This window comes from Eucyclogobius newberryi, unplaced genomic scaffold (genome assembly GCF_026437365.1).
Source record: "Eucyclogobius newberryi isolate DKJ021-1_F unplaced genomic scaffold, fEucNew1.0.hap1 SCAF_15, whole genome shotgun sequence".
Classification (NCBI taxonomy): domain Eukaryota; kingdom Metazoa; phylum Chordata; class Actinopteri; order Gobiiformes; family Gobiidae; genus Eucyclogobius; species Eucyclogobius newberryi.
The window spans coordinates 7,738,664-7,765,113 of record NW_027315779.1 but is presented as its reverse complement, the minus strand read 5'-3'; the positions used below and the strand labels follow the sequence as shown (position 1 = coordinate 7,765,113).

At 43.0% G+C, this 26,450-nt stretch overlaps 1 protein-coding gene across 3 annotated transcripts in view; it reads left to right on the top strand.

Moving 5' to 3' along the window:
- trim3b (tripartite motif containing 3b) overlaps window positions 1–26,450 on the top strand; it is a 51,472-nt gene that overhangs the window by 12,157 nt on the left and 12,865 nt on the right. For 2 of the 3 annotated variants that reach the window (XM_072445943.1, XM_072445941.1), the window contains exons 1-10: window positions 4,406–4,468; window positions 14,738–14,913; window positions 21,011–21,140; window positions 21,819–21,929; window positions 22,625–22,776; window positions 23,521–23,701; window positions 24,883–24,984; window positions 25,065–25,163; window positions 25,243–25,395; window positions 25,994–26,372. In XM_072445943.1, coding sequence (XP_072302044.1) covers window positions 14,768–14,913; window positions 21,011–21,140; window positions 21,819–21,929; window positions 22,625–22,776; window positions 23,521–23,701; window positions 24,883–24,984; window positions 25,065–25,163; window positions 25,243–25,395; window positions 25,994–26,372 — 1,453 coding nt within the window. In that variant the 5' untranslated portion in view covers window positions 4,406–4,468; window positions 14,738–14,767. Of the gene's footprint in view, window positions 1–4,405; window positions 4,469–14,737; window positions 14,914–21,010; window positions 21,141–21,818; window positions 21,930–22,624; window positions 22,777–23,520; window positions 23,702–24,882; window positions 24,985–25,064; window positions 25,164–25,242; window positions 25,396–25,993; window positions 26,373–26,450 lie in introns of those variants that run through there. The other variant, XM_072445942.1, reaches the window with a different exon arrangement.

Sequence of the window (26,450 nt, the reverse complement as noted above, 5' to 3'; positions counted from 1 at the left end):
CTCTACAACCTTATCTCACATTCACATCATGTCAAACAGAGGGCGGCAGTCATTAAATCGCATGGATTTTTGCTCTGAACTCTTTTAGAACGCGAGTATTTGTATTTGCAGTTAATTTCCGGATGCTTTCCTTCCCACATGATCATGATGATGAGTCACCGTGCCCTGGTTTGTTCATTTATAGCTGGTCTAATAGCCAACTTTGATTACATTGTTCTTTCGGCAGTTGTTGTGGCCAGAATATCAATAATGCAGTGGCCAGAAGATCGGGAAATATATGTAAATCATCGTACACGAAAGCCAAAGTATAGTTGTATGTGTCACTCGTTTGTCGTTAAAATCCTTCATAAAAATGGGACCAGCTCGACCTCGTTACATTTTGTGCACTGGTGTTTTTCTTTCCCCCTCTTATGTAATGGCTTCTGGTCTGGTCCTTAAAGGGGTTTTGGTTAAAGGTGCTCGTGGGAGGCAGAGCCGGAAATCCCCCCAGATTAAACGCACGGACATGTTTTCGGTCAAAGTATCATCACCTCTAGCTCCGGATTAAACTCCATTTATTAGGACAGGCATTTAAATGAAAGGATTTGCATGTTATAAATTATGTACGAGGCATTTATTAATATATGCATGACATCAAAAGAGCTTAAAAAGTGAGTGTTGAGCGAGGTGGGCGGGTGCAATTGTTGTTGTACTACTGCCGAATGTAAATCAAGATTTTTACTTCTTACTTACTCCAATCTGATAAGTATTAATCACAGTAACAATGACTATTCTTACTCTGTCCTTTAAACCACGAGGAAGGCGTTTTGTCAGTCCCAAGACCCAATAACATGAGGTGTTCTCCGATTGGAGCTTCCAACAGACATTTACTGGCACAATTAATGCTGTTAAAGCTCGTTAATAATAATACATTTTATTTATCATTTAATCCCGAAATTATCGACTAATTTAGTAATCAAATCAACGTTTTCTGGACAATAAACAGAATCTAAAGCACGTCATGCATTGGGGGAAGAGGTTTTGTGCACTGAGCTGTAATTACATTAAAATCACACAGAAAAGATCAAATAAGGTACGATTTATTTGTCCCACAATAAAGAAACGCAACGCTCAAAAGACTAAGATAAAGCAGACTTAAATCTAACACAGACACAGAAGTGGCAGCATGTGGTTGGGCAAACTCCCATGAACCCTCGAGCACCCGATGGAGGGCATAGAGCTGGTCCAGTGTTCCACGACCGGGACGAAAACCACTCTGCTCCTCCTGAATCCGAGGTTCGACTATCGGTCGGATTCTCCTCTCCAGTACCTTGGAATAGACCTTACCTGGGAGGCTGAGGATTGTGATCCCTCTGTAGTTGGAACACACCCTCCGGTCCCCCTTCTTGAACAGAGGGACCACCACCCCGGTCTGCCAGTCCAGAGGCACGGTCCCCGAACGCCACGCGATGTTGCAGAGACGTGTCAACCAAGACAGTCCTACAACATCCAGATACTTTAGGTACTCAGGGCAGATATCATCCACCCCCGGAGCCCTGCCACCGAGGAGTTTGCGAACAACCTCAGTGACTTCAGCTTGGGTGATGGATGAGCCAGCCTCTGAGTCCCCGGTCTCTACTTCCTCTTCGGAAGACGTGACTGAGGGATTAAGGAGATCCTCAAAGTATTCCTTCCACCGTCCGACGACATCCCCAGTCGAGGTCAGCAGGCCTCCACCCGCACCGTAAACGGTGTTGGTGAGACACTGCTTCCCCCTCCTGAGGCGCCGGACGGTTTGCCAGAATTTCTTTGGTGCCGACCGATAGTCCTCCTCCATGGCCTCCCCGAACTCCTCCCAGGCCCGGGTTTTTGCCTCTGCGACAGCACGAGCCGCGGCTCGCTTGGCCTGCCGATACCCGTCGATGACCTCCAGAGACCTACAAGCCAGAGTGGCCTGAAAGGCCTCCTTCTTCAGTCTTACGGCATCCCTTACTTCCGGTGTCCACCACCGGGTTCGGGGGTTGCCGCCACGACAGGCACCGGAGACCTTGTGACCACAGCTCCGAGCAGCCGCATCAACAATGGAGGCGGAGAACATGGTCCACTCGGACTCAATGTCCCCAGCCTCCCCCGGGACATGGGAGAAGCTCTCCCGGAGGTGCGAGTTGAATACCCTACTGACAGAGGGCTCCACTAGACGTTCCCAACAGACCCTCACAATGCGCTTGGGTCTGCCAAGTCTGTCCGGCTTCCTCCTCCGCCAGCGGATCCAACTCACCACCAGGTGGTGATCGGTTGACAACTCTGCCCCTCTCTTCACCCGAGTGTCCAAGACACGCGGCCGGAGGTCTGATGACACGACAACAAAGTCGATCATTGACCTCCGGCCTAGGGTGTCCTGGTGCCATGTGCACTGATGAACACCCTTGTGCTTGAACATGGTGTTCGTTATGGACAATCCGTGGCTAGCACAGAAGTCCAATAACTGAACACCACTCGGGTTCAGATCGGGGAAGCCGTTCTTCCCGATCACCCCTCTCCAGGTGTCACTGTCATTGCCCACGTGGGCGTTGATGTCCCCCAGTAGAACAACGGAGTCCCCGGTCGGTGCACTGTCCAGTACACCTCCCAAGGACTCCAAGAAGGCCGGGTACTCTGCACTGCTGTTCGGCCCGTAGGCCGCCACAACAGTGAGAGACCTGTCCCCCACCCGAAGGCGGAGGGACGCGACCCTCTCGTTCACCGGGGTAAACTCCAACACGTGGCGGCTGAGCTGAGGGGCTATCAGCAAGCCCACACCAGCCCGCCGCCTCTCCCCGCGGGCAACACCAGAGAAGTGGAGCGTCCAGCCCCTCTCGAGGAGATGGGTTCCAGAGCCCAAACTGTGCGTGGAGGTGAGGCCGACTATATCTAGTCGGTATCGCTCAACCTCCCGCACAAGCTCAGGCTCTTTCCCCCCAGCGAGGTGACATTCCATGTCCCCAGAGTTAGTCTGTGTCTGGAGATCTGGTCGCCGAGGCCCCTGGCGTCGACTGCCGCCCAGATCTCTCTGCACCGGCCCCTTATGGATCCTCCTGCGGGTGGTGGGCCCACGGGAGGGCGGCCCCACGTCGCTCTTTCGGGCTGTGCCCGGCCGGGCCCCGTGGGGTAAGACCCGGCCACCAGGCGCTCGCCATGGAGCACCCATCCCAGGCCTGGCTCCAGGATGGGGCCCCGGTGATGCCGATCCGGGCGACGTAAACTGCCTTGTTCGTGTTGTCATCATAGGGGGCTTCTGAACCGATCTTTGTCTGACCCGTCACCTAGGACCTGTTTGCCTTGGGAGACCCTACCAGGGGCATGAAACCCCCGACAACATAGCTCCCGGGATCATTCGGGCACTCAAACCCCTCCACCACGTTAAGGTGTCGGTTCAAGGAGAGGACGAAGCGTCTTGTTTTTTCTAAAAACAGTGCCAATTGAAGCTTTTTCTGCATTATATCTATTAATAAAGTGGACCTTAATCTTATTCAGATTCTCATTGCGTATTCTCAGTTCCCAGAAAGGTGAACCAAATCACGTGGATCCCATGTCCATCTATAATGTATAATGTATAATGTATAATGTCCATCTATAATGTGTCCGTGCTCGTCACTAAGACTACGTTTGATCCCCACTTCTCGTATCTCGTATGCGTTTCAGCTTCAGCACTGGTCAGTAGTCACTAGTAGTTGGTGTAAAGCATTATTATTTTGGTATTAAACAAGATAAAACAAGGTAACATTTAGCACCAAACAATGACAGGGATGCACTGCAGTTATGGGGTGAGCGATATCGACACAAATGAACTGGAGTCTCAGTCAAATGTCTGTCAAAGTCATCACAAACGGGCACAAAAAACACCTTATCATTTGAACGTTTACAGCGTTTCATTTTTGTTTTTAATCAGCTCTTTTTGTATTATTTTTCACTATGAACAACATGTTGGACGTTCTAATCGTGCTTATCTTTAAAGCAACATTCACAACATGTCGATCTCTTGCCCACATGTAACTACAGCGTGAATAAAGACTTTACGGTGACTGTAAAGTAAAGTAAAGTGTCTCGTCTCGACTCCCTCTGGCCGTCCTGAATTGTTGGCCTCTGACGGAATCCTTACTTTGCCCCGGACCAATCAGAGCTCAGTAGTCCAATCCTGACGCATCAGCGGCCAATCAGCTGACGGCGGTGGGCGGGTCTTCGGCCGGCTCATGCTTGTAAACAGTTCTGACAGTGGGCGTGGCTCTGGGCTCCCATTTCCACCCTGCACTGTTGTGTTTGCGGTTCTCCCTAAGTTCCTGTGCTGGACGAGGGGAAAAGGCCATAAAAGAGGAAGAGTGGTCAGTGAGTGGTCAGTGAGTGGTCAGTGAGGGGGGGAGGGGTCAGTGAGGGGGGGATGGGTCAGTGAGGGGGAGGGGGGCACTGACCTTTGCTTGGATTTGTCATGGAGTTTTCTAGACTTGAGTCGACAGTAAGTTGTGTCTTTTCTGTTCTGTTTCGTGAAAGTGACTGAGATGGTTCCAGTGGGTTGTGGACGTTATTGTCTTCTTTTGTCCGAGTTGTCCCTGTGCGTTGTCCCTGTGCGTTGTCCCTGTGCGTTGTCCCTGTGCGTTGTCCCTGTGCGTTGTCCCTGTGCGTTGTCCCTGTGCGTTGGGTCAGAGTGGAGTCTAAAGGGGTTTGACACTGAGCCTAAACAACTGCCTGTTGTGGGTTTATTTATGGCAAGTTGATTTGTAAAAGTGAGTTAGTAAAAGGTCTTAATGTCGTGGGTAATGTCATGTGGAAACACAGCAGTTACAAACCTGTCATAGACTCTTATGTTGGACTTTGTGTTCTTTATCTTCCTTTTCTTTGGATGCTTCCTTTGTTTTCGTTCTCTCTGGTTTTGTCCTGTTTTATTTAAATGTATTTATTTATTTATGTTTTAATTTTTTTTTTTTAAAAATAACAGGACTAAAGCAGTCCAGACTAATGCTAAACCAGGTCTAAACAGATCCACAACAGGACTAAAGCAGTCCAGACTAATGCTAAACCAGGTCTAAACAGATCCACAACAGGACTAAAGCAGTCCAGACTAATGCTAAACCAGGTCTAAACAGATCCACAACAGGACTAAAGCAGTCCAGACTAATGCTAAACCAGGTCTAAACAGATCCACAACAGGACTAAAGCAGTCCAGACTAATGCTAAACCAGGTCTAAACAGATCCACAACAGGACTAAAGCAGTCCAGACTAAAGCTAAACCAGGTCTATTGACTATTGCTTTGGTTCTCAAACTGTGGTACGTCAGTTTGAGAACCAAAGGAAGAATTTATGATCAGTTTGTATTCAATGTAGTAGCTTTAAGTCAGTTCTTGATCAAGTTAAACGTCACATTTGCTTGATTATGTTTGTATTAAATTGTACAATAGTAACTTTAGACACACTTTCTTCTCTTCACAGCTCTGTCTTAAAGAGGCATCATGTAACTTCTCTGAACATGCTCTGCCACCTGCTTGTCTTCACAAAGATGTTATTGCATTTTGTAGAATGTTCCAGAGTATGGCATTCAACTTACCTAATGAGCATTTATTCAATTACATGTGATTTTATTGTAAGAACTGAACCTTGAAAAACATGCTCCTCATTGAACATGGTCACTTCTCCACAGATCTGACATGTAACTTAGCCTGGTGTCATCACCTGCTTGTCTCCATGGAGAAAAGTGGTATTATGATGTAACATACTTCCATCCACATACGTGACATAGTTTTGCACCGTGCGACATGTTACAATTTATTGAATTCACTTTAGCAGTAAATACTTTCTTTATGTTCATACCCACGGTCACAAAAACAACAAAGACACTTCCTTTAAAAAGCTAGAGTTTGCTCCACATTTAAAGCCTGTAATCCGCAGCATTAGTCAGTCAGGCCGCTCAAACACGACTGTTGTTACTGAAAGTACACGGAATTATAACACTTCTGCTTTAATGGTATTAGGACGACTTTTTTCCCAAATATCCGGCCTGTCTGGACTTGATTTGGTCTTTTTAACTGTCAAACACAGATCTCTGAGGCTCCCATGTTTTCTCAAGCCTTACTATTAACTTGTCACACTTACTTCACTGTCAGAAGTGAGTATTAGACTTCAAGCAGCGGTAAACGCTCTCAGGTTTTATCCACCGCTGTCTCTGTACGACCGCAAATGTGTGTAGCGTAAAAGCGTGACCGCCTCACGCTCAAAGCAGTTTGACAGACAGCTGGTGTTTTTGTCAGCGCTGTGCTAAGTGTTTCCCACTGAACTGACCAAGAACAGAAGTCTACTTGTGTTTACCACGGTTGCCACGTTACTATAATGTCTTTAAGCACCTCATATAGGACTTCACCATTTTGGGTGCTTAGTATTGAACTGCAACATTGATCTGAAGTGTCTGAACACAAACAGGTCCATTGACTTCCTGCACAATGATAAGCCCCGCCTCTTCATAGTGGCATTTCACCGTAACGAGCAGTGGATCGTCATTTACATTTTTTTTTATTCTTAAAAAGCTGCTACGTGATATTTTAGAACTCTTTATGTATCACTGGGAATTTACTACAGAGATGAGGTCAGTAACTAAGTATATTTACCTAAGGACTGTTAGTTAAGTACAGATTTAAGGAGCTGTAATTTAGTATTTAAGCGGAGTACGTATTACTTTCCCCCTACAGTGGAAAGACAAATGTAATACTTTCGACTTCACTACATTTCTAAAAAAGGCTCCAAGTACAAAGTCATTTTGTGGAGGAGTTTTGCTCGTCTTTTGTTCCTTTTAAAGCCTTAAATGAAGCTCGCTGTGTTTTGTGCAGATGCTGTAACTGAAGGTTTTCTCCTGCTCGTGTTGTGGCTGCGAAAGTCACACTCTGGTGTAACGTGGCTTTAATCAAGTTTGAAGACCATTAATAATAGTGACAGTTGAGCTCATTTTTGCTTTTGTTTTGGAAATTGTAAATATAGAAAATATGGGCTAATTGAATTCCTTAATTCAGTGTACTCTTTATGACCAAATATGCCTTTCTAATCTATTTTTTTACATACTTTATACTGTATTTATGAACTGAGGGTACGACAAAAACACAACTGGCATCTTGTCTTTAGAATGAACCAACTATGGTTTTTATTTATTCTCGAAGCCGCAATTGAAAATGATTTACTTTCGATACTTGAGTTAAGTACATTCTACTGTGAATCCAGTACTGTAATAACTTCACTGAGGTACTTTCACTTGTATTGGAATATTATGTGACCAGGTGTATCTGTACTTTTACTCAGGTGATGAAGAGCAGTACTTTGACCACCTCTGATACAGCGTGATGAAACCAGGACAGGGATTATGATGAAGAAACACTGTTGTAACGAGATTAAAAGATCATTTAAGTTGATTTTGCATATCATGTCCCTTTAAAACAGTGAAAGTTGTCTGAAGTTCATGACCAAAGTGAACACCCGGACCTGGACCTCACATTCTCACCTCGATCATCAAACAAAATGAACAATTTGGACACAAAGTGATGATCTATTGTTTCATCCAAAGTCCTACAATGATATCGCGGGCTGTCACATTATATGGGATTACAATCTCCTTTGCTGAAAAGATTTGAAAAAGAACTATGGAACTACATAAACTATGATCCTTTGTTCCATTTCCGTGCAGTAAACCTGTTATTTACCTGCACTTTTCTATCTGAATTCTTTGGAATATGACAGTAATAACTAGAGTGTCTGCCTCTCTCTCTCTCTCTCTCTCTCTCGCTCTCTCTCTCTCTCTCTCTCTCTCTCTCTCTCTCTCTCTCTCTCTCTCTCTCTCTCTCTCTCTCTCTCCTCTCTCTCTCTCTCTCTCTCTCTCTTGGTCAAATGTCAAAAGTAATAGCACACGTACTACTGTGAAAGTGATCATAATGAGGTATAACATGTTGAAATCGATTGAAGCGTTAAGGAGTTGAAACTGGCTAAATAGATTGTAGAACATATAGTCATCACGCAGACACTCAATTATTCATACCGGAGGCTTTTCAAGGTATTTCTACAATCCTGTTAACCGCTTTGAAATACTGAAATAAATATCGCACCGGGAGAATGATATTGTAATGATATTGTACAGAGAGATTTGGATATTGTTGAGTCCTTAAATGCTCTTTTCAAAGTACGGGCCGAGGTAAACACATGAGCTCAGCGCTGGTTTTAGCCCTTTGCCTGCACCGCTAACACTTCATTCTAAAAGTGGACTTGATCAAATGACTGTTGTGTAACTGCACTGCACAGATGAACGAGCCGCTGAAACATCCCGTGTCTGATCTGGTCCAATTACACTCACAAACTATTCTCTCGTTCCATTTAAACCTGTCTTATAATTGATAGTTTTGCTCGAGACAAAAGAATCAATCCATTAAGTTGAATCCACTTCAGTTTCCTCCTGTTTGGATGAGAAGACGGTTTTGGAGCGCAGCGATTTTAGACCTAAAGAGTGTTTTATTCCTGCACGTGTGGCCTTTTAATCCAGCCTTTTTAAATCTCCATATTTGCTGTAGTCATTTTCAATACATTAATGTAAAGGATCATCCTGGAGAAGACTGTTGCGCTAAATGATTGACTTAGAAGTTGCAATATTGGAGTAAGCAAACTAGTAACTATTTATACTCATCAATTCAGGTAAAAGTAAGATGTACCATAGAAAAAAAGATTGATTCAGTTTTGTGTCTAATTTATATACATTTTTCTTTTACCATTGTGGGATAAAAAATGTTATGTGTTGATTGAAAAGTAATGAGTCCTGAACTAGAGGGAGTGTGCGTAATCCCCCGTGACCGCTCTTCTCCTTTTTGGCCCAGAGCGCTGTAAATTTAGCAAATTGTGAACGCTTTAGATTGTTGGAAAACTGGATGAGAAACATTCCATTTGCAAAACTGTGCGACTTCTCTATGACCTCCTCGTCTGCAGTGAGACGTTTGGGCTTTAGACGAAATGTTCCTCAGTGTAACATGAAACAAAAACATTATTATTTGTGTTCAGAATCAGAATCAGAATCAGTATCAGTATCAGTATCAGTATCAGTGTCTGTGTCTGTGTCTGTGTCTGTGTCTGTGTCTGTGTCTGTGTCTGTGTCTGTGTCTGTGTCTGTGTCAGTGTCAGTGTCAGTGTCAGTGTCAGTGTCAGTGTCAGTGTCAGTGTCAGTGTCAGTGTCAGTGTCAGTGTCAGTGTCAGTGTCAGTGTCAGTGTCAGTGTCAGTGTCAGTGTCAGTGTCAGTGTCAGTGTCAGTGTCAGTGTCAGTGTCAGTGTCAGTGTCAGTGTCAGTGTCAGTGTCAGTGTCAGTGTCAGTGTCAGTGTCAGTGTCTGTGTCTGTGTCTGTGTCTGTGTCTGTGTCTGTGTCTGTGTCTGTGTCTGTGTCTGTGTCTGTGTCTGTGTCAGTGTCAGTGTCAGTGTCAGTGTCAGTGTCAGTGTCAGTGTCAGTGTCAGTGTCAGTGTCAGTGTCAGTGTCAGTGTCAGTGTCAGTGTCAGTGTCAGTGTCAGTGTCAGTGTCAGTGTCAGTGTCAGTGTCAGTGTCAGTGTCAGTGTCAGTGTCAGTGTCAGTGTCAGTGTCAGTGTCAGTGTCAGTGTCAGTGTCAGTGTCAGTGTCAGTGTCAGTGTCAGTGTCAGTGTCAGTGTCAGTGTCAGTGTCAGTGTCAGTGTCAGTGTCAGTGTCAGTGTCAGTGTCAGTGTCTGTGTCTGTGTCTGTGTCTGTGTCAGTGTCAGTGTCAGTGTCAGTGTCAGTGTCAGTGTCAGTGTCAGTGTCAGTGTCAGTGTCAGTGTCAGTGTCAGTGTCAGTGTCAGTGTCAGTGTCAGTGTCAGTGTCAGTGTCAGTGTCAGTGTCAGTGTCAGTGTCAGTGTCAGTGTCTGTGTCTGTGTCTGTGTCTGTGTCTGTGTCTGTGTCTGTGTCTGTGTCTGTGTCTGTGTCTGTGTCTGTGTCTGTGTCTGTGTCTGTGTCTGTGTCTGTGTCTGTGTCTGTGTCTGTGTCAGAAATGGTTTATTGTCATTGTCAACATAAGAACTTGTCTTGGTGCTTCGGTGCAACATAAACAGAGGAACAATTTAAATCTACATAAGAATAACAATAAGCTATCAGATAAAAAATAAGAATACATTTTTTTTTTTTTAAATAGGCTTAATATGTATGCAAATTTACAGTTTTTAGAAAAGTGTACATATACGGACCAAACGCAAACGTCCTCAAATGCACTCATTTTAGTTATTTTCTCGTCTTCAGATCGTCACGGCACATTTCGATCTAACGTTGTCTTTTTACAGATCACAAACTTAACGTGGAAACATTTTTGTTTGTCTGTGCGCTTTATAAATGAGACCACTGACCACAGAAGCAAACTCCACAGTGACGTGAAGTAATTTAGTCTTTTCTAACCACTTTTTGTTGTTTTAAAACACAAGAAAGCACAATTAAAGCATGTTTACAGGTCAATAACAGTGCAAATGATGTCTATTGGCCCTTTTTCTTTACGTGGTTGGAGATTTGAGACGTCCTAGGGTAGAAACGATGCCCTGCCGCTGTGCCACATTTATAATCACGGCAGAAAACCCACACACTGACTCTTTAATCTACTTACGAGGACGCTGTAAACCCTGACACACTGTCGTGCATCTCTGTAGTGCCGATGTCTGTCAGATGCTCGTCAGCTTAAGACGTGACCTTCGCACCGTCCATATCCGACCAGATCCTCCGCTTTAGCTTGAGCTTCAAAAGGAACAACGGGCAGAGATGAGGGCGAGATGCAGATGGGACGGATGTGGCGGTGCAGCAGGAGGAGGGATTTAATAACTGTAGACGACTTTAGTGGCCGCGTTGTCACGGTCACGGGTGTGGAGCGGCGAGGTGGCAAAGCGCTGCCGTGTGCGAGCGTGTCTGTGTCTGCGTTATGAATTATGGATGTTGACCCACTGAGAAAATCCAGTAAATGACTTGAGTCGGTTAGTAACACAAGACGGAAATAGGATGGAATCTGCACGTTACGTCATGCGAGTCAAGCGTTGTTTTTTATGTTTTAGGACGAGTAAATGAGGACAAGATTATTTTGGATTTGATATAGAAGATTATTTTTAAAAGTGCATGTAATGTATGTAACGTAAGTTAGTGTCATGATACTTTAGTTAAACCTTATTTTCATACTAAGGAATTGGCTCGATATTCAATTCTCGATAGTAGTTCTGATCATTCTAAAACTCAAAATAAGTTCTATTAATGTGACTTTTTTATATTGATACTTTCAATACTACTTCTACCATTGATTAGTATGTGATTGCTGATACTTTCATGTGACCACATTATGATCAGTGCTCTGTGTCCACTCACAATAACAATGCATGTTTTTCAGTTTTTAGTGTATTTGTTTTATTGTTTCCAGCACAAAACCATCTGTAATTGAATAAATGCAAGATTGATACGTTTAATGCCATTTTGTGGAACATTCCAGGTAAAGTAATAACATCTCCATGAGAGGTAGCAGGCGTCCCACTTAATGTGTTTTTATGCAATGTAGGGTTTGTCAAAAGTATCGAAAATCTGATATTAATCAATACTAAAACATGTATTTGTGCAAAATCAGAGACAGGACAAAATTGGACCTTTTCTGATCAATTTTAGAATATTCTTGAGCTGTTTCAGAACTAGTGTAAGACCACACAGTAAAACGAAGAAAGTCTCGAGCCTTTTCCTTAGTATCAAATCGAGTTTTACATTTTTGCTTCGTGACAACACTTATACATGTCTAAATTCACAGCCATCATAAGAACAACATTTACAAGTCTGTCTTTACCTTTCTGTTTCCTTCTTCTCCTTTACATTTTATTATTAGCTTCTACAATCACTTGCTCCATTAAAGAATAAACCCTCATAATACAGCGGCGTAATTGAGCCTTATCTGTAAAAGCTTTGATGAGTGTAAAAGTGGGCCATCGTGAGACGCAGCTTGTGTTGCTAGGCAGAAAACGTGTGTGTGTGTGTGTGTGTCTGTGTCAGGGCTGGATTTTCATAAGAGATGAGGTTATGTAAGCTTTGGGGCCTCTTTCTGCACAGATATATCAAATGTTGTGGTTACACGAGAATAAAGACATTTCCATTTAGTAATACAATGAGTAATAGAGAGCTCTGCTGCTAAACTTTGTGACCTACAGGCAGTCGTCTAGCAACCTGAGATATTAAAGAGATTTACTGTGAGACTTTGAGGACAAAACATCCTCACTTATGTAAAACTGTGAAATAAGTGATATATGCAGTACGTATTTAAGTTCTATGAGTTTTCTCTTTAAAAGCAACAAAGTAATGTCATCTTAACTAAGTGTATTAGTAACCCATAGTGGCCAACCTGTACATGGAGCACTTTGAGAAGAAGGCACTGTCCTCATTCTCAGGCATAGCCCCAAAACTGTGGCTCCGCTATGTCGATGATACTTTTGTAACAATCAAGAAACAAGAGCTGGAAACCTTCTCTGATCACATCAATGCTGTGGACCCACATATCAGGTTTACAAGAGAAGACGCTAAGGAGAATCGCTTGGCCTTTCTTGATTGTTCCACGATCAGAGGAGAGGACGGGAAACTCCAAAAAGAAGTATATAGGAAACCTACACACACGGACCAGTATCTGCTCTTTGGTTCCAACCACCCACTACAGAACAAGCTGGGTGTGATCAGAACCTTACAACACAGAGCTCAAGGTGTGCCCACCAGCTCAGAGGGCAAGAAGAAAGAGGAAAAACATGTCCGTAATGCCCTCTCAGCCTGTGGTTACCCCGCTTGGGCCCTCAACAGAGTGAAGAGAACCAAGAAGCAGGACAAAAGGGAAACTGAACAGAGAAGGAAGAGTGTTTCTATCCCTTATGTGTCTGGCCTGTCGGAAAAACTGCAAAGAATTTTTAGACAACACGAAGTCCCTGTTTATTTTAAACCAGGAAACACTTTAAGACAAAAACTGGTTCACCCAAAGGACAAGTTGCCGACTCAAAAACAGAGCAATGTAGTTTATTCGATCCAATGCGGTGAAGAAAGCTGTAAAGAACGTTACATAGGTGAGACGAAACAGCCTCTACACAAGAGGCTTTATCAGCACAGAAGAAATACAAGTTCAGGACCTCAGAGTGCCGTGCATCTCCATCTTGAGCCTCTAATCACTCGTTTGAAGACGGTGAGGTGAAGGTTTTAAGCAGGAGAAAAGATGGTTTGAAAGAGGAGTCAAGGAAGCTATTTTTGTTAAAAAAGAAAGACCTTCTTTAAACAGAAATGGAGGGCTTAGGTTTAATCTTCCTGTTATCTATAATGGGTTACTGAACCCCTGGAAAGGTAAAGGACCAGGGCATTCAAATGCTAATCAGGTACTCAGGGTGGTTGAGCCAGGGTCTCACAAAGACAAAGAGGATTCTAATAGCCCATTAAGATTCTGAATAGGCTAGCTCGGTAGATACAAGGGGGGAGTTTCTGTTGAAACAAACAACTCCTTCTACTTCAGGAAGGCTCCTCCCAATGGGCGGGTCTTACCACAGAACAGTATTAATATCGGAGTTCCCGACCTAAATTCTGTTATTGACAATGACTCTTGGATGAGAGTCGAAACGTCTACTTTTTCAAACTGAGTCCAGATGACTACAACTGAAGCTTTTTCTACTATGTATTAGTAACGTACGTGTAAATGTCCAATACTGATGTTCTTTGATACATTACCGTGCAATTAATCACAATTTGATAAAGAGCGGGATTCAGTCTTCTCTAAATGTCAGTGATCTTCTTGGGTATTTTTAATTAACAGGTCTATAGCCAATTCTTCATTAGTACGTGTGTGGTTCTGAGCCAATTTCTGACATTTTTGTGTTAATTGAAACTGTTAAAAGTGTGTTTTGTTGAAGTTCAGGGAGCAAAATGAGAGTTAATTTGCAAAAAGAGATGAAAAAAAATTGCAAAAAGCGATAAGCGCCAAAAAATGTTGACGGCATACAAATTACTCTTTGTCTATCAGTGTTTTAAAAAGAGGAATCTTATTTTAGAGCGATAAACATATTATTCTATCCCTTCTTGAGCAAATCCCCTCAACTGTATTAATGTTTAGAAGATGGTATAAAAAATATAGTTAAATATTGATTGTATTTATTTATATTTGTTTTATTCAATTTTATTCAATTTTATTTATTTTATTTATTTTATTTATTTTATTTATTTTATTTATTTTATTTATTTTATTTATGTAAATAAAATAAATATTTTTTTTATTTATTTTATTTACATGAAGAATACCCTCTTGAGATGAATAATCAAATCAAAAGTTGTTATCGGTCAATATATAGGAAACCAAAATCCTCCATGTGTTTTGTCATATGAATAAAGTATTCCTAGGCTTTGTACAAGTATAAATACTTCTTTATGACTTGTGGTTGCAATGTGTCTAGACTTTTGAATGATTGTTTAAAAGCTCAACTCAAACTCAAACACTACTGACGTTTCCCACTTGCATTCACACAGTTCTCCCTTTCTCCTCGTTTTCTTCTGGTATTAACCTAGAAAACCATCTCAACAATGGCACGTTTTTGTCCCCATTGAAGGAATTAGGCAGATTTATCGCCTCGAGTTCCTGGTACCTCCTCTGGGCTTTTCCCCTGCTCCTAACCACTCTCAAAACCTTCATTACACCCGTGACAATTTGTCCTTTTGCGACATTACTAATTGATGCCTTGTTTTTTGCGTAGGCTTTCAGCTGTGGCGGCGCCGGCATCTGAATGTCCACGACGATGGCCAAGAGGGAGGCGGGGAGCACCAGTCCTGTAGTGCGGCAGATCGACAAACAGTTCCTGGTCTGCAGCATCTGCCTGGATCACTACAGGAACCCCAAAGTCCTGCCCTGTCTGCACACCTTCTGCGAGAGGTAACGGCAGCGCTTTTGTCCTGGCCGCTGCGCCGTGGTGGCACTTTCCTTTAAATACAATTAGCTGACACGGTCTTCGCGGGCGTATCGTTTTCTCGGCCGCCATCTGCTTGTTAATGCGTGGAGCTTCCGGGGTCACTGCAGCTGGCAGAGCGGAGCCGACTGAGGACCTGAGCTCTTGTTTTGAAGGGCTTGGAAAGTGCAGTGATTTACGCCTTTGAATTCACTTAGAAACGTGTCCGAGCTCATACTCGTGTGACTTTTGGAGGTTTTCCCCTCGGATGTGCCAAATGTGTCCGTGTCCGACTTGGTTGAGGTTCGAGTGTTGCACAAAACGTGAGGCGACCATAAAATGAACCCGAAAAGTGAAGAAATATCACGTGATCACGTGATATTTCTTCACTTTTCGGGTTCATTTTATGGTCTATTTTTATGGTCTGGTTTTATGGTTTATTATTCTTATTTGGGAGATTACGCTACACGTTTTGTCTCACTTTCAGCTCATTTGTAACGGTTTTAATCATAGGCAAACACTCAATCTTCTGATTTAGCACATTTCCATAACAACCATTGCAATATGATCTAGTTTTTGATAAATATCCCACTGATCAGAGCCAGGATTGAACCACCAACCCTCTGCTTATAAAACCCACTAAACTAACGCTTTTATTCAAATGTTTAACGAGTTGAACTATCTGACCCTGATCAGATCGGATCAATGTTATTGCTCCACCTGGAATGTTCCACGTTATAGTAGAGTTGTCATGATGCTCTTTAGGTCAAGGTTTCTACACTGGTTTTGATTCATTTATTCAATCATTTTCAACATGACATAATTGCACTTTCTTTATCAAAAACTGTGGTCTTAAACTAGCTCTGACAAAAGATCAAGATCATTCTAAAACTGGTCAGGAATAGTCAAGTTTTGAGCTGTAAAAGGGATGTATGTATTTGCTAGTTTCGATACTAGTTTGAGTACCGTATATTCCGCACTATAAGGCGCACGGCCAATGAATGGTCTATTTTCCAACGTGCACCACACAAAATCGCTTCGCGGTCAGTAAGCACGACCAGAGTGAATCCATATATAAGGCGCTTGTATTATAATGCGCTCTGTCGTTTTGGGAGAAAATCAAAGGCTTTTAAGTGCGCCTTATAGTGCGGAAAATACGGTATGTGATTTTCGACGCTTGACAACCCCACAGAGCAACAAACGTGTCAATCTCCACAAGCAGGTGACGCCTCAGGGCAACGCGCTCAACAGTGATCGATTGGTTCATGTGTGTGTGTGTTTGTGTGTGTGTGTGTTCGTGTGTGTGTGTGTGTGTGTGTGTGTTCGTGTGTGTGTGTGTGTTCGTGTGTGTGTGTGTTTGTGTGTGTGTGTGTGTGTGTTCGTGTGTGTGTGTGTGTGTTCGTGTGTGTGTGTGTGTGTGTTTGTGTGTGCGTGTGTGTGTGTTTGTGTGTGTGTGTGTGTGTGTGTGTTCATGTGTGTGTGTATGTGTGTGTTCGTGTGTGTGTGTGTTTGTGTGTGTGTGTTTGTGTGTGTGTGTGTGTGTTTGTGTGTGTGTGTGTGTGTTCGTTCGTGTGTGTGTGTATGTGTTTGTGTGTGTGTTCGTGTGTTTGTGTATGTGTGTGTGTGTTCGTGTGTGTGTGTTCGTGTGTGTGTGTGTGTATGTGTGTGTTCGTGTGTGTTTGTGTGTGTGTGTTTGTGTGTGTGTGTGTGTGTGTGTGTGTTCGTGTGTGTGTGTGTTCGTTCGTGTGTGTGTGTGTGTGTGTATGTGTGTGTGTGTGTGTGTGTGTGTTTGTGTGTGTTCGTGTGTGTGTGTGTGTGTGTTTGTGTGTGTGTTCGTGTGTTTGTGTATGTGTGTGTGTGTTCGTGTGTGTGTGTGTGTGTGTGCGTGTGTGTGTGTTTGTGTGTGTGTGTGTGTTTGTGTGTGTGTGTGTGTTTGTGTGTGTGTGTGTTCGTGTGTGTGTGTGTGTGTTCGTGTGTGTGTGTGTGTGTGTTCGTCTGTGTGTGTGTGTGTGTGTTCGTGTGTGTGTTTGTGTGTGTGTGTGTGTGTTTGTGTGTGTGTGTGTTTGTGTGTTTGTGTGTGTGTGTGTGTGTGTGTTCGTGTGTGTGTGTGTGTTCGTGTGTTTGTGTGTGTGTTCGTGTGTGTTTGTGTGTGTGTGTGTGTGTGTTCGTGTGTGTGTGTTCGTGTGTGTGTGTGTTCGCGTGTGTGTGTGTGTGTGTTCGTTCGTGTGTGTGTGTTCGTGTGTGTTTGTGTGTGTGTGTGTTCGTGTGTTTGTGTGTGTGTTCGTGTGTGTGTGTGTGTGTGTTCGTGTGTGTGTGTGTTCGTGTGTGTTTGTGTGTGTGTTCGTGTGTTTGTGTGTGTGTGTGTTTGTGTGTGTTTGTGTGTGTGTGTGAGTTCGTGTGTGTGTGTTTGTGTTCGTGTGTGTGTGTGTGTGTGTTTGTCAGAAGTAGCTTATTATTAGCGCTCCTCCTCGTCTATTACCGAGCGTTCCTGTCACACGTAAACGTCTCTAATAGAAAAGGCAAATCCCTTCTCACAATAACCAGGAAAGCTCGTCTCTTCCGCCGCGATGGGATCGGCGCGTTCCCCAGCGTCACTGAGCGTCACTGTCCACGCTCTGACAAACATCATTGTTAACAAACGCGGCGACAATAGTTGACTGTGTGTTGCTCACGGTCCCTGGAGCGTTCGGGCTGGGGAAGGGCCCGGAGGAAGGGCCCAGCGGAGGAGGAAACCGTGGTCAAAGGCAGAGGACGACGGGCTTTTCAGTGGTGGATCTGACTGGGAAACAAAGGCACATGAGAAGCAAAAGAAAACTGATCGGCTTTTGTCCAAAATGTAGTAGTAAAAGCAACAAGTTTTAGGTTCAAAGATGTGACTACCCTTTCATTTCTTTGGTTTATAAAGCATTAAAATGTAGCTTTAAATTTTAGTGGGAAATGAATGTTTTGTTTGCTTTGTATCACCAAAAACTCAAAATAGATTTACCGTATTTTCCGAACTATAAGTTGCACTGAAGAAGTTGCATTTTTGGGGGAAATTTATCTTATAAAATCCAAGACCAAGAACTGACATTTAATCTGTAAATGCAGTTTAAAAATAATAACAGTTTAGAGAACATGGTGAATAGGTGTACGTATGCTAACGCTAACACCTTCAGCTACATGACGTATGCTAACACTAACACCTTCAGCTACATGACGTATGCTAATGCTAACACCTTCAGCTACATGACGTATGCTAACGCTAACACCTTCAGCTACATGACGTATGCTAATGCTAACACCTTCAGCTACATGACGTATGCTAACGCTAACACCTTCAGCTACATGAGGCACAGACAGAACTGTGGTAAGTGTCTGGTATGTTAACGTAACATATTAACAGTTATTCAGATAACTATAGCATAAAGAACATGCTAACAAGTTTACCAAAGCATCAGTTTTACCCCAAATCACTAAATCCATTCAATTCTTCTTCCTCTGTGTCACTTCTAAACAACTCCACAAACTCCAGAGGAAGTGCAAATTCTTCTTCTGCGTCGCTTAGAGCCTAGAGCAACCTCTTGTGGTTGCCAGTGTGAAAATAATGGATAATATCACATATAAGTCGCTCCGGAGTATAAGTCGCACCCCGGCCAAAACGATGAAAAAAGACTTATAGTACGGAAAATACGGTAATCATAAATGTGATGTGTTTTCAAAATTCGGTGAGATACAAATGCAGTGAAGAGTGCTCTTATGAACTCAGACCTTTTCATTTTAATCTTGTCCTAAAAGGTATAGGACAATAGTTTACATTTGGCTTGGTTATTTGCTGAGTAAGTTACACCTCCTGAGCAGCTGTTGTTCCCAAAAGCGCTGTTTACGACGGCAGCAAAAACCTGAAATAAATAAATACATCTTGAAATTGTGCGGCCAAACTTGATGCGATCGGAACCGAACAGTTTATTTATTAAAAACAATGTAAAAACTCTTGCGTCTCGTCGCGTCTCTGGACTAAATAATCAAAGGGAAAAGGATCATTTTGAGGAAAAGAGTGTTATTTATGAAGTTCTTTACCATTACTAACTCTTGTAAAACAGACAGATGACTATATTATGTCCAATGGTCACTTTGAGGTCCAGTTTAATGCTTTTGAACACGTTATGTTTGGGGCATATGTGTGAGTCCTGGTTCATCGACTTCCTGGAGGGCGGCTTTGGCTTAGGGCGCTATCTTAGAGGGTTTAGCCCCATTTTGTCCCCTGCGAGGTGCTCGGGCGTGTTGTAATCACACACTATTCACTGTATAAAGAGAAGGACTTGGCCTCAGGTTTGTTGGCAGCGATGCAAAGTCCTCGTGTTATTCGTGCTAAATGATAAACTTGAATGTGCAGGTTGTTATTTGAAAGGACGTGACTATATCGACTACAACTCTTAACATAATGCTCACAAACCAGAAGAAGCTTTTACGAGCGAAGGCTGAACGTTGTATTTTTCATTTCCTGTAGCATTTATTATCTTATTTCTCACTTGAGCACAACAGAGAAGTTGTGACAAGGATAAAATAACTAACAGAAAAACGTAGCCAGCTGTGTGCACTGATTGTTTGTCAGTTTGCTGTTAGAAACTATTTGAAATGCATTAGATGACATTCATTTGCATATAATACGCAACATTATGACAAGAAAATAGTTGATTTGAAAGTAGTGGTCGTGTCACAATATTAGTTTGAGTTATTTTTAGAAGAAGCGTCGTAGAGAAATCGATTATTCATGACTATTGACACCAAAACCAACTCTCATCACTTCTCCTGCAGCATGTGACGCAGCTAAAGCTTTATGGAATCAAAATGTCACAATCAAGAAGTAAAATTGATGCAATAAATGCCGCTAAAATCGTCTAAATTAGGATTTTACCCGTTTTTTACTGTGCTCTCTCTCATCCCCATTTCACGCTCTGCTGTCCTGTCTGGTAACGCCAACGACGGGCCAGAAAATCATTAAGAACGGGGGAAAAAAAGCAAGTGTCCGGATTGTTCCATACAAAGCTGCGTGACCTGATCACTCGGAGCACGTCAGTTTTCAGCCGACGGCCAGAGGGACAGACTGACTGAGGTTTCCTTCACTTCGACCGCCTCGCCGTCGCTTTTCTCCAGACGTGAGAGTTCCAGATGAAACTTTACGTGCGGTGGCGGTGGGCCAGGAGCCGGATGATCTACAAACACTGCAGCGGAGGAGCCGGCGAGTGCTGACGCTGGGGTTACGATCGCCCCGAAGCTGCCTCGCGATTTGAGCAACACACCATCGATCTGTGAATAGTGTGCGAAAGATGGTGGATGGTTTTAGGAGGAGTCGGCAAGTTATATTAAACACAACTTTCTTTAAACCTGTATGAAATTGTATCTTTAACCTGAACAGAATATGATCATCGTTCACTCTTGCTCAAAGAAAACATCAACATTGGCGTCGAACTGGGGCTAAAGTCTGAACTAAACTGGGCTCAAACTGAGACACAACAGGATCATGTTGCGCCCGAAATAACCAGGACCGAGTCAGAACTAAACCAGGTCTTATCCATTTGCGGTAAAACAGAACTAGAACTAAACCAGGATTGTATAAATGGTTTAGTTCTAGGTCAAAACGATTGTCTACTTTGATTTATTTTTGTGTGGATTATGCAATGGTCAGATTCATGTTCTGCACAGTGTCGTCTTTGTGTGACTGTGAGCATTTCTGTTTATAAGTAAAGAATTGTTTGCTTTCATGTCCTTACTAACATCGTTCCATAAATGCTGTTTAACCCTGGAAACATACATCCACAATCAACCTTTAATTCTATGTAGTTTTTTTGTGGTTTGGTGGAGTTACTTGCTAAGTTTAATGCCATTTGTGGAATATTCCAGGTCAAAACAACAGTGAAAAGAAGCAGTTGGACTCTAAAAGCTCACATAGTGCCACTTTAAGTCAACAAACAGTGAAAGAAAAAGAGCGTATCGAGTTTTCTTTGATATAAAGTGTCCTGCCTCTCTCCCTGTTTTCACAGATCAGCGCTTCTTAGATAAACCTCTCTAATCTTATATTGGTCTGATGGTGTTTCTCTTCAGTTGCCTCCAGAACTACATTCCCCCGGAGTCTCTGACACTGTCCTGTCCAGTCTGCCGCCAGACGTCCATTCTGCCTGAGAAAGGAGTCGGAGCTCTGCAGAACAACTTCTTCATCACGAATCTCATGGAGGTTTGTCTAAAATGTCCTTTGGTCGAAGACGTAGGGAAGTTAAGAGTGAAAATAACAAATGAAAGTGGACAACTCTGCTCTAAAAAGACCCAAGCATATCGCTGATGGCTATAGATGACTGAATTTGATGAATTACGCAGCTCTATCTTTAAGTCTTTGTAGGTTAATTACAGTTAATGTGCTAATGTATTTGTAACTTCTCTGTTTGGCGACGTGTTGCTGGTTTTGATCATCACTTGTTCAGTCTTGGTTTAGGCCTGGTTTAGGTTACAGTTAGTCTCTCTTGAATGGATGTTACATCCCCATCTTTTTCTCTCTACTTCTTCTGTCTTGTTTACATTTTATCTATATATTAATGTGTATTGTACGTGCTGTCCCCCCTGTCTGTAAATACCCCCCCCTTTTTTATATATGTTCAGCGTCTTTGGGTCACTGAAAAGCGCTATATAAATAAAAGTTATTATTATTATTATTATTTTCTGGATTGACTGACTCAGTTTGGGACATAGAATAATACAGATGACACACATTAGAGGTCTGATCGCTCGCTGTGTTCATCCCAGATAGAAAAAGACAAATCAAATGGTAACACGCCCTCTAAACGTCCAAAACCATGCCAAAGATAACGCGGCTGACGTCACGAGTTACAACAGTGTGACGTTGGTGTTGTTGGTGCAGGTTTTGCAGCGGGAGCCCGAGTGCTCCAGACCAGAGTCCTGCAGCGTGTTAGAGTCTGTGAGCGCCGCCGTGGCCGGAAAACCGCTCTGCTGCCCCAACCATGACGGAAAGGTACACAAACATGTCAGATTTCATTCTCATATCATCAGTAGGTATTCACTGACACTCATCTGTTAGATATATATATATAACACATGGACTTTTTGCATGTAATAAATGAATTAAAATACAATTTACAGACAAACAAAACACAAGGTTGACTGCATTCCAGTGGTGGAATGTCATGAAGTACACAAGTACAAGTACTGTGTTTTAGTCACATTTTCAGGTGTCTGTCTTTTACTGTACATTTGACTGTTTTTGATACAGAAAATCAAAAATCAGGTTTTGAGCTCAAGTCAACAGTGAGAAATGGAATAAATCAAGTATTCTTAATCACGATCACCACATTTCACTCTTTAATATGTAGTCTGCATGAAATACAGTCCATTTAGTCTGAACATGTACTTATTTTTACATGAGTTTACTGTTTGCTCCTGTATCTGTACTTGTTAGTACTCTTACTCTTAGTACTTCTTCTACCACTGCTGCAATCACTGATTAAGTTCAATATTTTGCCCTGTGTTTATGAGCCATTCTTTATCCTCATCCAAATCTTGATGAAGGAGCTTTATAAGGAATAACTACAGCTGGAGGATTAGCCAGTCTGGTGCTGATAAACAGTGCATTCATTGTCCTCAGTGGATGCTTTGAGGTGAGGGTTGCTAAGCGCTGTCCTTTTCTGTGTCCTCTGTCGCTCTCTGCAGGTGATGGAGTTTTACTGCGAGTCCTGCGACACGGCCATGTGTCTGGAGTGCACAGAGGCTGAGCACAGAGAACACGTGACTGTCCCACTGAGAGACGTGGTGGAGCAACACAAAGCGGCTCTGAAGACACAACTGGACGCCATACACAGCAGGTACACACTGATCTGAGGTCAGGGTTTAGGATTTAATACTTGGCCCACATTTAGAGTTTATCCCTGTGGCATCATGTCAAGACTGCTGGCTTTCGAGCAGGTCACAAACTTTGATTTCACTTCATAATAAAAAAGACTCCTACTCTAGAATGTTTCAACCTAAAATAGTCTAGAAATGATAGCAAAAAACAAACTATTTAAACGACAGAAACAGTTCTTGGAGGAGGAAGAAGACAACTTATCACACTTGTTTTGGATTTCTGCACAATCTTGGTTACAGTTTTAAATTACTCCCAGAAATATTATGTTGTGTGCTTTTGAGGGGAATTTTACTAAATTTTTTTGATGATTTTGCAAGGAAAAATATGTATTTTTAAAGCTAAAAATGTATTAATGTATTTCTTTCTTTTTCTTACAGCCTTTTAAAATCACCATTCAAAGTAAAAAAAAAACTAATAATAATGCAACTAAAAATAACAAATTATCCAAACACAACTTGCTCTCCAGAATGTATGACATAATTTGTTTTCAATTTAGTGTTACAGATAAGTACAATACAAACTAACAGTCAATTCAGTGTTCCCCTTTGGTGACACTGGCATAAAAAGGGAGCAGCCAATATGTGTCAATTAAACTTAAAATTACATTAAAAACAAGTTGATTTTGATATGACTGAGAATAAACTGTTACTAAATGATGTGTTCTTGTTGTGTGTAACTACATTGATTGTGTGTCTTGCCACAGGCTTCCTCAGCTGACCGCGGCCATCGACTTGGTGTCGGAGATTTCGCGGCAGCTCAACGAGAGGAAGAGCGAAGCCGTGAGCGAGATTTCCAACACGTTTGAGGAGCTAGAGAGAGCGCTGCATCAACGCAAGAGCGCTCTCATAACAGATCTGGACAATATCTGCAGTGCCAAGCAGAAAGTAAGAGCAGAAACTGGTGCTGAGTTTGACTAATAATATCAATAACCCTCCTAGATTTCACTCAGAATGTTAAGTGTTTGATTATAATGGCTTAAACACTTTTTAAGAATTACTGTATGTGTCCTATTACTAATTTAAAAGCGAATTACAATTAAAAGCAAATTACAATAAACTTACAATGCAGGTTAATATGAATGTATATATATGAATGTCCTGGCTACTGGAACTGGATGTGAGAACTTGGCTCTGTTGGAATTCCAGCAACTCTAGTCAGAGGGGCTATTTGCAAAGGATGTGAGATGTAATGATATTCCGAAACCCACAATCAAATATAATGGCGAAACTAAGAGATACAAACCATAGATATTAAGACACGAAAGCTCCTGATGGAACCCTAAATCCAGCCGGAAGGAAGCTGCGCAGTAGTGAGCGTACATCAAGGACAAGGCTCCGACAGATGACGTGCTCAGTGAACGTCTCAGACACTGGGGGACAGAGGATGATGAGGTGCTGCAGGGACCATCATGGGAGGACACGCCCCTACATGGGAGGACACTCCCCTACATGGGATATACCATCGGAACATAACTGAAGTGGCTGATATCACGGAATCCTACCAATGGCTGGACAGCACAGAGGCCCCTGAGCACCAGAGCAATAGAGGCCCAGATCTACCACACCAGACAAGACCCAAGGTGTGGGCTGTACAAAGGGCCCGGAGACAATGTTAATGCAAAGCCGTAGGGTTGACGTGGCAATAGCAACTGATGGCAACATCAGGAAAAAAGAACATGAGAAACTACCAAGGGCTCAGAGAAAAGCTGGAGAAGGTGAAGGCTAAAGTGGTGCCCGTAGTGATCGGAGCACTCTGGGCAGTGACCCCCAAACTGCAAGAGTGACTACAGCAGATCCCTGAAAAACAGGATAGTGATACTGAAGAACCCTCACGCTCCCTGGCCTCTGGTAGAGGACCTGGGCTTAGAAACAGAGACGAGACCCACGCAGGGTGAGAAGGGAATTTGTTTTCATTTGAAATGTATTTTTCCCCCTATAACACAACCTCATCCTATTTTAACAAATCATACACAATATGTACACACAATTGAACAAATAGTCCAATACAACGATCATCTGTATTTCTGCCATAGTAAATATACACGTTGCTTCTGTGTTGTCCTCAGGTTCTGCAGGCCCAGCTGTCGGCTCTGTTGCAGGGAAAAGAGCATATCCAGAGCAGCTGCAGCTTCACTGAGCAGGCTCTCAGCCACGGCAGCGCCACCGAGGTGAGCTCCGAGAAGAGGAAGACACAATACATCTGAATAATTACGTTAAATAAGCTGAATGAGTGTTTGAATATTTGCAGGTGTTATTAGTCCAGAAGCAGATGAGTGAGCGAGTGGTAGCTTTGGCACGGCACGATTTTCCCGAGAGACCACATCAAAATGCACATCTGGACAGCCAGGTTTGACCAACTTTGTACCGACACATGCCACCTAAATGTAAAGCTCTATATGCTATGTTATTGATATGATTGTATTCAGGTGGAGACAGAGGGTTTGAGGCGGTCCATTCAGAACCTGGGCGTCCTGATCACCACAGCGGCTGTGGCGCACACGTCCGTGGCAACAGGAGAAGGACTCCGGCACGCAGCAACGGGACAACACCAGACCATCACTGTGACCACCAAAGACAAAGTACTGCACATTCAGGATTATTCACTATCACAATCTCTTCTTACAGAAATTAACCTACACATTCATTTTGATTCAAATTTGCTGCTGAAATGTCATGTCCATAGTTCTGTATTAATGGATTTCAGTCTCATGTTTATAGGCCCCATTTTGAGACATTTTGTAAAATATATTATATTTATTACCTTAAAACTACGCTCATTGTATCACTCTGAAACCCATGCATCGCTTCTTGGCCCATAATTCCAGCAATGGCAACATTAATGTTAATGAGACTGAGATTTAATCACATTGAGTTTGGAGGAATAAATTGGGCTTTTTTCTTGTGTGAAATGGCACTGATTAAAAGTTGGCCTTCTTTATGTTCACTTTTTTTTTTAAATTATTTTAAAGTACAATAGAAAATCAAGATTGATCTGCATGTAGAAAAAAAAAAGATAATTTTTTGCCATATCGCCTAGCCATTAATTGAGGAGAGCATTATGTATAAATATCATAAATGACAAATGCTTTACTTTATCCTGTTTTGCATTTATCATTGTGTTGAGTGCAATAACACTATTTGGTGTCACTTATTTTGTAAACTAAACCCTCTGCGCAGGACGGGGAGCTGGTGCGGACGGGAAATGCCGTTTTAAAAGCCGAGATCACCTCCGCCGACGGGACCCGCGCCTCAGAGGCCGAGGTAACAGACAATAAGAACGGCACGTACGAGGTGGGCTACACGCTGAAGCACGAGGGCGAGTACGCGTTCTCCCTGTCATTGTACGGACAGCCCATCCGGGGCAGTCCCTTCAGGCTCCGGGCCGTCAAACCCTCGGACGTGCCCCAGTCCCCGGACGACGTGAAGAGGCGGGTGAAGTCTCCGAGCGGGACGGGGGGGCACATACGACAGAAGGCAGTGAGGAGACCGTCCAGTATGTACAGCACCACCAAGAAGAAGGAGAACCCCATAGAGGACGAGCTCATCTACAGAGTGGGTGAGTGACAGAGTGGGAGAGGGACCTAGTGGGTGAGAGATAGAGTGGGGGTGAGGGACAGAGTGGGTGAGGGACAGA